Source organism: Peromyscus eremicus, chromosome 14 (genome assembly GCF_949786415.1).
Source record: "Peromyscus eremicus chromosome 14, PerEre_H2_v1, whole genome shotgun sequence".
Lineage (NCBI taxonomy): Eukaryota > Metazoa > Chordata > Mammalia > Rodentia > Cricetidae > Peromyscus > Peromyscus eremicus.
This window is the reverse complement of record NC_081430.1, coordinates 37805333-37817963: the sequence shown is the minus strand read 5'-3', so window position 1 is coordinate 37817963 and position 12631 is coordinate 37805333. Positions and strand designations below refer to the sequence as shown.

Genomic DNA, 12631 nt, shown 5'->3' with positions numbered 1-12631 from the left:
ATGAGCGATTACCCACCACCGTCCCTCGTAACTGCTATTACAGAAAATCACACACTCACAAAATAGCATTAATTGTCAGAATTAGCAACCATTTAAAAGGCAGCTGTTCTTTCACTCTTAAATAGGCTCCAAATTTCAGATTCTCCCCGTGCCTTGGCTGCTCCATTTACGCCTCTTACACACGTACACACATGCATGCACACACAATGAATCCTTAGGCAAATGATTTTTTTAAATGATCTACATTCAGAAGTAAAAAAAAAAAAAAAAACACCACAGAAAATCCTGTTTATTAAGCAACATTTTTCACCCGAGTTCTCCATCGTTGTTAACAATCGGCTGGAAAGCTTCCAGACTAAGCAGCAGTCATTTCCAAAGCTGCAGGTGGAAAGGCCCTGTTTTGTGTGGGCTGGGGCTGGGGGTGGGGGTGGCAGCACAGTATCTCTTTAAGAGTCAACAGTAAATTAACTTGCCCATAAGAGTGAAATAATTAGCAGTTAGTAGCTTATTAAAAGGATGGCAAAGGCCAAGCTGCCATCTGGGATCTCCAGTTTCTTGTGATTGTTATTATGTCAAGATGTGCCCGCTGTATTAGCTTTCATGTCACTGTGCCTGCCCTTACTTTGCATGTAAATTTTAGCGAAGGATGCAACAATTTTAAAATCAGATGTCCATCAGAAAGCGTTATCAGTCTGCCTTTTTATAAAGCGTATGTTCTTTTACTCCTCTGCTATTCTACTCACTACTAAATGCCTTAGGGGGAAAAAAAGGAAAATCCAATGATATCCATTAGATATGGTCTTTGTGCAACGGGAAACCTGAGCTTCATCAAAAACAAGGCCAAGCTGCCTCACAAAAGCACAACAGGATTGCCTCTGTTTACACACAGCGGAAACCACAGTGGCTCTGTGTCTCACACAGTTCATCCTTCTTAATGAAGCTAAAGCCAGTGAGGGCCTGCCGTTGATTGTTAGACAAGCGTGCTCAGTTCTGGAAATGAAATAAACAAGTATACTAAAAACAAACGACAGAGTATCGTGACATAAACTCATGGAGTGACAGAAACAACATACATCCTAGCCGCCATAGTGTTGGCAAGAGTATATATGTATGTATGTATGTATGTGTGTGTGTGTATATATATATGTATGTATATATGTATAAAGATACATACACACATATACATACATACATGGGTATGTGTGCATATATATATATATATGTATGTATATATGTGTGCCTATGTGTTTATCTTCTGAAACTTTAAGCTGTATACTTAAAAGCATGCATTTGATACACTTTATAATGCATATGCTATGCCCCCAATGAAGATAAACAACACAGAGATTAAAAATATCCTATATGTACACACACAAAGCATATTCATTTTTCTGAGTCTGAGAATTTAAAGAGTGGAGAAGTTGAATACTAAAGGATTACCTAACAGTTTCCTTTAGAAATAATAATTTTTTAAAAAAAGCCTAGTATTAAAAGCTGTTGTAAGAAAAAAAAAACATAGACTATGTTTAAGCCAGTTTAATTCACAAGAGGTCGTTGAAAGCTGCTTTTAGTCTCCCACAGACTCTCGCCATCAAGTGTCAGAGGGTCTGGAGCATGTGTGCTCCCCTCAGCCCTAGATACTCAGCACCTAGCAGGTCATTGGCTCTCCAAAAATACTAGTTAAGGATTCAGTCTCCATGAATGTTTGTTGGAGGTTAAATACCTTGATTTGCTAATGTTGAAGGAGAGATTCTACTAAACAGATGTATATATCACCCTGAAATGTATTATTTTTCAGTACACCTACAAATGGAAGCTATCTAGGGAAACATATCACACCACATAAACCTATCAATGAGTTCTTGGACAAACTGTACCTGTACTCAGAATCACAGACATTGCTGTCCTGCATACCTGAGGAAGGGATTGTGATAGATTCAAGCTTAAGCACATCAATAAATGTATCATACTGGTACTCTTATCAAAATTTTTCTAACAGGAAACTCTTTTGAGTACTTTATATACAAATATATCATAAAGATAATACACTGTGATTCAACACATTCCTTACCTTCAGGCATTATCACAGTCAAGTTCCTATGGGTATACATATTGACCTGCCATTGAAAGCTAAATATCCCTTCAGATCAATCAACTTGACTTGTTAAGAAAAAGCCCAAGCAAATAGAAATCCATAATTTCATTTATGTATTGCCAACTAGAATTTAACTAAGACAATCCATGGGCGTAGTGTATGTTTTATTAATAGATCTATTGTTCACATTTACAGTTTTCAAACGGTCCAAAATAAAAAAAAAAACTATGTAAAAAAAAAAGTCTGCAATGTCCAATGAAAATTTTTAAACAAGGAGAGAAAGAAGTAACCCATCCTTCATACTTTAAAGCACCATTTCAAAGTCATCATTGCTGAAACACAGAACTGCTAAAACCAAGCAATTTACCTTTTATGTTTCAAAAAACATCCATTTTTACACCAAAGATTTTCAAAACATTAGAAGCAGGGGGGATGGGAACATGGAAAGAAGGCTTTTTAAAAACCAAAGCGATTTTATTCATTGTTAAGAGGACAAATCAGTGGATGAGAAACAGACGAGACAAGAGATGGAAATGTAATATTGCCTCTATTTTATTATAATTAGATATTTATAGAGCACAGATGAGTTTATTTTCATAATTAGTAGCTGGCATTGCATTTACTAATTTGCATAAATAGTTGGCTATCAAGACAGTAACTTATTTGCAGGGCTCTTGAATTCTAGGGACTACTGGGAACTCAACTCCTCAAATCAGCTCCCATAATGTTATTACCAGCAAAATACAGTCTATATGAAATAATGTTCAAGTTCATGTAGCTTGATTATCTCCTTCCAGTTTGGCCAGTGTTTATTAGTTCAGCATTAGAAGCTCAGTGATGAAATTTAACGTGGGAAAAACACACATTAAATAAGTCATAAATAGCTTCTAACATCTAAAGGCCTAGAATAGATGTTTGGCTCAACTAGTCCAGTAAGAAGAGTTCTGTAGGGAAAAAAAAAAACAAAGAAATTGGGTATCCATGACAACCCTTATGATATACATCTCATCAGTCCTTGGCAGTTATCAAAAATGATAACTACCTCTTTTCCTGCTCATTCTCAACAGTCTCCACACCCTCCTACACATGCCTACACCATTCCACAAAACAAACTTCCTGGAACACATGACTCAAACTCTCTGATGGTAGCAAGAGGAGAATGAAGGACTTCCAAAATTGACTGCTATGGGCCAAAAGAAAACTTAGCATGCCAGCTGCTGGCATCCAACAGGAAATCTTGGAAAAGTAGTTTACCACATATCTTTCTCCCCTAGCCATAGGTCAAAATTTGTGGTTCATCGGTTGACTCATTTGGCAAATGCTAAGCATATTCTTTGTGTACTCACATTCATCTATAGGGAGAGAACGAAGTCAGGAGCTGACATATTTTAGGAAACACATTTCCAGTCCATCTTGAAGTTCTGGTGATACAGATTCCACCTTCTTGCATGGTGGCAATCATTTTGGGCAGAAAAAGGTCTCCTGACTCCAACAGAATTTGAATACTCTAGTTTGCCGCAGTCTCTACCACCAACACCTAATGCTTCCTTCTTCTTCCTAGTTCTAGGCTTTACAGTAGCTATGAGGTCTCTGTTGGCATCTGAGTTGGCAACTCCTGCTCAAAATTCAATTTCAAGGGAAAGTATTTGATCACCTGCCTCAGCATAGACAGTCTCCAAATGGACAAGGGAAAGAGGAATGGACCCAAACATACTCTCAATTCTTCAGCAGAAGCCATGGAGATCATGTCTCAAAGCTAGAAAATGCTGGTTTCTAAAGAACCCTTCTGGTCAGCCACTTCTGGGTAAAAATTCCTGAAAGTAGAAGCTGACATTATGCCTGAACCCCTGCTCAGTTCTATAGATGTAACCTCACAGGGCTTACCGTTCTGTCACTAGGCTTTTAAAGAATGACCTGATCTGTGGCCTATCTATCCTTTTCTCTGATAAACACTTAAAATTAATCCAAGTCCTTCCTCACTTTTAGCCTAGTATAGTCTGTAACCATTTCCCTCTGATACTTGTATACACAAGGCCAAGAGTAGACCCAAAATGCCTGATCTCACCCCATGACCCTTGGTATGCCTTTGTTCAGTGGGCTGCAGTAATAAGGATAGCAGTAAGAGGTGCAAGTGTTTGATGCAGAGTGACTCCACTAACAACATCACAGCTGAAGAAATCAAATCCTACCTATTTCCATATCTAACCCCAAGTGTTTGAGTGAGTTAAGTATTATTCAATTCTATTAGCATTCATCATGTACAGCTCTGAACCAAATTCTGAGCACATACACTATGGCTGACAATGGCGGCCAAGACACAGCCACCTATACTTTTCCCGGAGTTGGGAGGGGGGGCATGATGATTGAAACATGACCACACCGTATGCATCATGCAAAACAGTTAGGTATAGGCACTTTAAACAGAAGCATGAAGTCTGGCAGACCCAGGATACGGAACCTTAGAATATTAAGAGGTAAAGGGGTATCTAAAGGCATTCTGGAAAGAGGGGAGATCTCAAAGAAAAGCTCTCAGGAAGGGAAAAGTAATGTGGTTGACATAATGGGCCCCAGAGGCTTCGGAAGGCTGCAGGGCTGGCAGGGGTCACAGTGGAGCCAGATTATATGTAGAGCCTGAGACAGAAAACATCTTGACAATGACTCAATGAGAACCCGCCAAAAGCTTTTGAGCTGATGAGCTACATGAGCGGATTTAATTTTAATTTTGCTTTATTTTCACTTTTAGGGAAATGATTGACAGCAAGATAAGAAGGATTAGAGACTTTGAATCCCTTCCTCATGCAGTACATTACACTAAGCACATCTGGACATTAACCAATGAAAGTATTTGTCTTCCACATAGGTGCAATCTATAGAGAAGAGTGGCCCAATTCCCAGTAAGTTTAATACAAGTTGTGAGAAACGTACATGGAGAGAAAGTTCAACTGTGTATGCAACACTCAAGGACAGCATCAAGTAAAACAGGAATTGTGGTGTGAGTCTGGCGGGCAGAGGATTGGGGATAAGGGGCTGTTAAGAGAAAAGGGGAGTTTGCAAAGTAAGCAGAGTTGCAAGGGAAGCTGGTGGCAGGTTTGGCTGAAGCAGTAATTTTGTATTGAAGCTCCAGGGAAAAGGTTAAATTAGAAAGACAGGGCCACAGTGGAGACAGCTCTGAAAGTGAGGTGGCTAATCCTGTATCCCACATGGCAGACAGCAAAGTTTACACAGTTCTGGACCAATGGGCTGACTGGAAGGGAGAAGTAACAGGGCCTCAACCCAGAAAAGGATAATGACCTAGTAAGTTCTGGATGCAGATAGAGATGCAAAAGACATTCTGGAGCCAATCACAGGATGCTCTCTCCACTCTGCCTTGGAGGGGGCGCATTCAGGAAGGAGGAAGTTAGAAAGGAGTTTCTATTGGGTATGGTGATATATTGTGTATACTAGTAAAATTTGTCTGAAGATCAGAGGACAGAACAAGCCACTAGATTAAACATAGAAGCCAGGCAATGGTGACACACACCTTTAATCCTAGCACTTGGGAGGCAGAGATCCATCTGGATCTCTGTGAGTTCAAAGCCACCCTGGACTACATGAGATTGACTCAGTCTAGGAAAGAAACAGAGCCAGGCAGTGGCGGCACACACCTTTAATCCCTGTACTTGGGAGTCACACACCTTTAATCCCAGCACTTGAGATCTCATGCCTTTGCTTGGGAAGCACACACGCCTTTAATCTCAGGAAGTGACAGCTGAGCAGAGAAAGGTATATAAGGCATGAAGAGACAGGAACTAGGGGCTTTTCAGGCTGAGGAGTTGGTGAGGTAAGAGGTGGTGATTGTGATTGTGGCTTGCTCCTTTGTCTCTCTGATCTTTCAGCATTTACCTCAATATCTGGCACTGGGACTTTTTATGATAAAACCTTTAGAAATTCATGGTATAACTGGGTGGTGAAGAAGATGGGGCATTGGAACAGAAAACTGGTTTGTAGACAAATGACACCAAGGTTGACTTTGGACATATTGAAGTGACAGTACTAGGTGACATTTATATGGATATATGTTACAGCACATGCAAGGTGGCAGGCTGGAACTCAAGACCGATCAATGTCTGAGACGCAGCTAGGAGGCAAGTCCATGGAGATCACACTTGTATCTCGGACAAGACACATACAGTAGTGGCCAGGGATGCTGATTTTGTTTTTGAGTCTCATTTAGAAGTCACCTAACAAGGCTCTCTCTGAGCCTTGTCATCAGTACCATTAAACACAGATCATGCCACCACAGACCTCGTAGATGAGTGGTGGATATTAAGTATGACAAGGCCCAGAAAGCACAGCGTATGATGGCTAACACACAGGAGTATAGCTGGTTTAATAGTGACAAAAATGACCCACAGAAAGAAAGATTCTATCCACAAAAGCCCACAGGCACCCCACCCCCCCCAAAACACCACTTTTAAGGGAGAGATGAAGGGATAAGAGGATGGAGGGGATAGGAGAGAAAGGGGACCAAACATTTTCAACAGACTGAGTCATGGGCAGATGGGTGGTTTCACCTATAAAGAGGTCCCTGGCCATTGGCCTCTTCCTTTTCCCCTCCCCTACTCTTTTCCAAAGGTGTCAATCCAGGAATGGGGTGAGGACTCAGAGTGGCAGGTTTGAGAATGAATCCATCTGGACTCAGTATTAAAGGGGCAAGGAACCACCCAAGCTCAAAGTGGAAAGGGCCAAAACACTCCCAAGGCAGCTGTACAGAAAACACAAAACTGAAATGAAAGATGACCAGTTCATGGCCCAGTCCTCTGCTGAGTATTTTGAATAACTCACCAGCCCCGTCTTTTGGCCTTGTCCTCACACTAGAATTTACTCGCCCTTCTTGTGCTATTTGGCATCCCTTGAGGAAAACAGCAGTGCCCTGGCCCACCAAGATGGGGGAGTTATCCAGGAGGGGAGAACTGGATGGAGACACACATTTCTAACTTATCAGTTAGCTTCTCCTTCACTCCAGCTGGTGTGCCAGGTTCTCTGAGCTTAGGAATGGGTGGGTGAGTTGAGCCACCCAAAGGTGCAAAGGCATGTCAAAGTATAAGAAACTACCTGCTTGTCACCTCCCCTCCCTGACCGCCTGGCAAAAGGTTGGCTTTGTACACTAGCATCCCTCATTACTTCTTTCTCCTCTTCCTCCTTCCAGTGTTATGTGTTTTTATTCCTATATTTTTTCCATGCTTGCCTGGTTCAACCTTTCTTAGCCTATCGCCCCTTAATATTCCATCTCCCACAAATCCAAAAATTACAGCCCTAAAGAAAAAAAGAGCAAGAAAGAAACACTTTAAAAATCTACAGTTAGTAAAATTAGGCAATTCTTCGATCATCTCCCCTTTCTCTTCCTTGATCGCCCTGGTGCTGATGATACCCCCAATTCAGTGATGCATAAAAACCAGCAGTTATGAGACACCTTTTCCTGTCTCCCCTGTTCCTGAAACATACATCACAAGAAGGATCTTAGAACACCCTACAATAGAATAAGACACATTTCTACACAGCATGCCTACTTCCAGAGACCCTGTTCCTGCTAGACACCACATGACACCATACATAAGGTTCAAGCTGACTTTACAGGAAAGCGGAATCACCCCCAACACTGAACATGGGGTTCATTGAACGTCAATGATCACCATGGCTTTTTAATTTATTTAACATGTTGTTAAAAAGCAGTAATTTTTAATATACCCTATACATTCATCAAAATCAACGATTCCTCTCACATACATGGATAATTCAGAGTACACAATAACAGGTTGATAGAATGATAAATAAAGTGATCTATACCTTTACTTCTACCTACAGAAAGGAAGCAGAAGATCCAGTTAAGGAGAGGAAGCATGGTGTCCACCATGGAGGCGGCAAGAGAGAGCGAGAGAAAGAGAGTGGACATCAGCACACTGTAGGTACACTGAGAAGAAACACACATGGCAGATCTCAGGACAGACAGCACAGGAAGTTGCCCCACATCATCCTCAGGAGGCAGCACAAAGCAAATGCATGATGGGAGGCTTATGGAGCAAATGCTGGAGTCAGCCACACTGCTTCCATCAGCTTCATGTTTAAGCTTCATCTCACTCATTTCTTCTCGGTTATATCCTTAGACACATGGCAAAGTCTGCATGCAAAAGCATTGCACAGCCACATGGATGTGAAATTGCACACGTATAACCAATCTTAAAGAGCATGGTTAGGGAAAATCTTTGAGAATCTCAGTTCTCTTGTATTTTCCCAACATTCACATGAGACATGAGGACCAGGCTGTGACATACAAGTATAAGGGATGCACACACAACACACGTAAATACCACATGTATTTGTGGACACCAAACATTAATTCTGGAGATTCAGTGGGAACCAGGCAGAAGCCTCTAGCTCCTATGTGCAGGGATTAAAAGAAGGCAGTGGAGAAGAATGAGGACTTTAAGGTAGTCATTGTAGGGGTAAGAATGGATGAGGCGAAGATGGAACAGAAGGAGAGGACGAGGAATGAAGTCAAAGGGTTTTCTTAAGTCAAATCAAGCCTCCAATAGTAACTTAAAACCTAAGTGGCACCATCACCCAGAAGAATTCTGCATCTTTTCTTGAAGCCCCCTGTCTTAGCCTCTGTGTTTGCATAGTTTTCTTTTCTTTTCTCTCGAAGGGACACTAGCCTGGAACATGGTCACACTTGAATGCTGCACAAGTGCACATGTGAGGTTAGAGTAAGGAGCATGGTGTAGAGTCTCCCAATGCTGTTCACACCAATTGGGATCTAACCTTCCTATGGTGCATTAGTGTGCCTGAAACAAGCTAAGTTAAGATCAAGGGAGTCCTTTCCTATCAGTCCATCTGCCTGCCCTGTGATACTAGCAATATGATGTGTGCAGTGCTTGGAGGCACTTGGAATGCTGGAAGACCATAAGAAGAGAAACCAGGAGCACAGAATTGGATAGCACAGGAGGGGGTCCTATCATAAGGACTCTGATGGCCTGCTTTTATGGTGTCACTTGTCATCAGGTGTGGACCATTAAATTCCAGCAATTCATAGAACTCTGTTCATTTTTCTTTAAAGGGAAAGGCTTTTGTTTCTCAAATTATCCACATCAAGCCCATCCCCTACTCATACTAACTTCACAATACTTGGTATCGTGTCCCCTCACTAAGCTACAGGAACAGGCAGTCTTCATTCTAGTCCATAATCTAACTCTAGAGGACTCACTTGATGCTCTCCTTCAGATATATACTGATATCTGCTCTCTAAAAAACCAACACCATCTTGAAATTTATGGAGTCCACACCTTGGCTCATGCTGTGGAATACACTTACATTAGAAAAGCAGCCTTATTAATTCAGGATGCCCTAAACTGCCCACCTCCAACTGCCAAATAGTATCTTTCAGCCCTGGATGGTTACTTGATCCAGTGGCATTCCCCTTATAATCAAATGGTCAGTTTGAGAGAGTAGGAGAAGGAAAATGGCCCTGTGCTCTCCAAAGATCAAGGAAAAAAAAAACCTTATGTGGAACTCCTCCACATCTTTCTTTTCTTTGATCCTCCCAAAGGCACATTGAGTCTGATGTGTGTTTTGAAAAGGAACAGATAAGAAAAATTAAAGAACAGTCTTTTGGTGACAGGGCAAAGCAGGTAGACCAGTCTTGCAATCACCCCAAGGCTTGGAAGAAACACAATGGTGGCAATTGAATAGTGAAGCAAAAGACAATTTTAAGTGGGCTCGGTTCTCAGATCCTGATTTGGGCTGATAATGTGGAAAATTCTTACTGAGGAGAAGAAGGCTTCATTCACAACCCACCCCATGCCTAGCTGAGCTGAATTTCCTGCACACTTCATTCCCTGCATATTTGAATATTTTAGGTTGCAGATGCTGAATTTACGGATCTTTATATGCAGTTTTCTTCAGGGTGTATAATGAGTTAGAATCCTACCATGAGGACATTAGCATGTTCTTTCAGTGATTCCTTTTATTCTTTTATAAAGAATTTAAAACAGCAACCCCCCCCCCCAAGGACTTCCTTTGACCAGAAAGGGCAGAGTGTCATTAAGATGGCAATGGAATGGAGGGGTGGACACGCAGCAAACCTTTACCCAGAGTAAAGTTCAGGGAGAGACCCTGCTCCTTACTCCCAAGCTGGGCCCCAGCCTGGGGCCGAGGAGCAGCAGGAGGAAGTTAACTGCCTGGTTGCTCTGAAATTAGCTTCATTCACCCCCATTATCAAACGTGTCATGCCTTATTTCATGCTTCCCTCTGAGAGGCAGCCCAGCAGGGCAGTGCCCCGCCTGGCCCAGACCACAAATGGTAGGGAGGAATGGAGAAGCTGGGAGGAGGAGGTGGGTCACCACAGTGCATCAGGAAAGGTGCTCCTCAGCAGGAGAGTGGCCATGGCTCCCACTCTGGCCCACAGCAGGAGGCACAGGCAGCAAATGGCCTTCTATGGAGGAGGCTCTGAATGACCAGCCAGAGGCACAGAGGCAAACAGTCAGGCATCTGCAGGACCACAGCACCTACCTTGTTCACTCATCATAAGATGGGAAAGGCCTGAGAGGGTGAGAGAGAGAGAAAGAGAAAAGGGAGGGGGGAGAGAAGATGGTTAAAATCCCAACTGCAAAGCAACATTCACTTAATTGTTGCACAGAAGGAGGTATAGTGAGGACACATGCACACACTCAGTAGCATGCAACACACCCTGAACACCAGCCCCCACACTATGGGAGAAGGCTGGCCCTCTCCCATCTAGAGAACAGATTTCCGTTCACTGAATAATACCAAGAACTTCCTTTTTATTGTTATTCTAGGCAATCCATAGGATTTGTGATGGATCTGCTAAGATTAGTTCTCTGGCAAAGAGACTCCAAAGTATCAGGTTAACAGTTTCTTTCTTTCAAATTGCTTGCATCAGTAATACATGTTCACTGCAGAAATTGGGGAAAACTCCAAGAATTTAAAAAAAAAAATCAGTCAAAATCTCACCATTCAGTGAATGCCATCCATCCCCCCCCCCATGCATTGTATTGTTCTCTGCGTAAATTGGATGATATTGAACACATCAGCATACTTCCTACTTGCAAGGGTTGCTCAGACTACCTAGAACCATTTCTGTTTTGTTCACTTTAACCAGTGATAACCACACTAGGTCTCCCACCTCTTCTGCTACACTACCAAAGTCTTCCATGTCCATGAGGGAAGCCCAGCCCTGAACTGAGTGGATTAAAGGAGGCAGACGAAGTCCCAATAAACTAACAGGACCTCTGGAGAGTCCTGACAGGGGGCACACTAGGTTCTTCAGGACTCCTCAAGACAAAGGAAGCATTGGCTCTGATAGATCTGCTAACAGCAAAGGTTTCCAACTGCAGAGTAGCCAACTACACTGGTCGTTTGCTCTTGGGCTGCTTCTACTGCCACTGAAAATATTTCACAAAACCCACATCACCCCCCGAGAGCCTCTACTCGAAGCAAAACTCAGGGATATAGAAGATTAATAAAGGACAAAAAACCCTCTAAAGTATGGAAATCTCTAAATGTTTTTGGAGATTACTAGAGATTTAGAAAAGTAATCAGAGGCTAAATGTAGGTCAAGAAACTGACTTTTAAAAGATCAGTGATATATTAAATACATAGATACACGTGCCATAAATGTCATGGACTCTATTTTTTGAAACAAATTTCATTAAACTATAATCATATTTTAAAAGCTCGGATTCTGGCATTCAGTGCACTAGGACCAGGATTAATACTCGTGGAAGAGTGAATCATGCCAAAGCAGATGAGTCTCATATTTGCTTTGTTCAAAAAAACTTTTTTTTTTTGGTCTTCTGCAGGACTGAAAAATAGAAGGAAGAAAGGAGAAAGGAGCTTAGATTTTAGAGGAGGAAGCACACAGAAACATCCCTTTCTTCACAGCTGATGGTTCTGGGCCAAGCCCTAGGTACCAACATCAAGGTCAAAAGCACAAATGGGAAAGGATATAGGGTAGGGGCTGGGGTCTGTGGAAATGAAGGAACAGAAACAGAGCATACATAAATCCAGAGAGCTTTGTCACCTATGAGAAATAAGTGTAAAGATCTGGGAAGATATCAGTATTAAATAGGATGCTTGAAAGTTGGGGTTTTTTTGGTGGCAGGGGAGGCAATTGTTATACATCCGAGACTGGAGATGCTTACAACTTCAGCAGGAGTAAGGAGACGGGAGATTCCACCTAAACCAAAAATATATCTAACATTTTCCAAATGAAGAGTAAATAGGCCACTTGGTAGTAAACCCACCAACGGGGCTCCAGCTAATATACTTCCCAAAGCAGATAAAAAGTGAATATGCAGGACCCCACCCCAAGCAAGCTAAATTAGAATCCTGGGGGTGGGGTGGGGATGGGGGGGTTGCTGGGACAAGATCTAAAATTTAAATCAGTTGCTCACAGGATTCCTGTGCTCAAAGAAATTTGAGAGCTACTCCTTTATGGTGGCATATAAATCAAATTCTGGTAAATTAAATTGTATGATAAAT

At 42.0% G+C, this 12631-nt stretch overlaps 1 protein-coding gene across 9 annotated transcripts in view; it reads right to left on the bottom strand.

Moving 5' to 3' along the window:
* Nrxn3 (neurexin 3) overlaps positions 1–12631 on the bottom strand; it is a 1488381-nt gene that overhangs the window by 1427043 nt on the left and 48707 nt on the right. For 7 of the 9 annotated variants that reach the window (XM_059279961.1, XM_059279965.1, XM_059279962.1 and 4 more), the window contains exon 3: positions 10640–10669. In XM_059279961.1, the coding sequence (XP_059135944.1) occupies positions 10640–10669 (30 nt within the window). Of the gene's footprint in view, positions 1–10627; positions 10670–12631 lie in introns of all 9 variants that reach the window. The other 2 variants (XM_059279967.1, XM_059279968.1) reach the window with 1 other exon arrangement.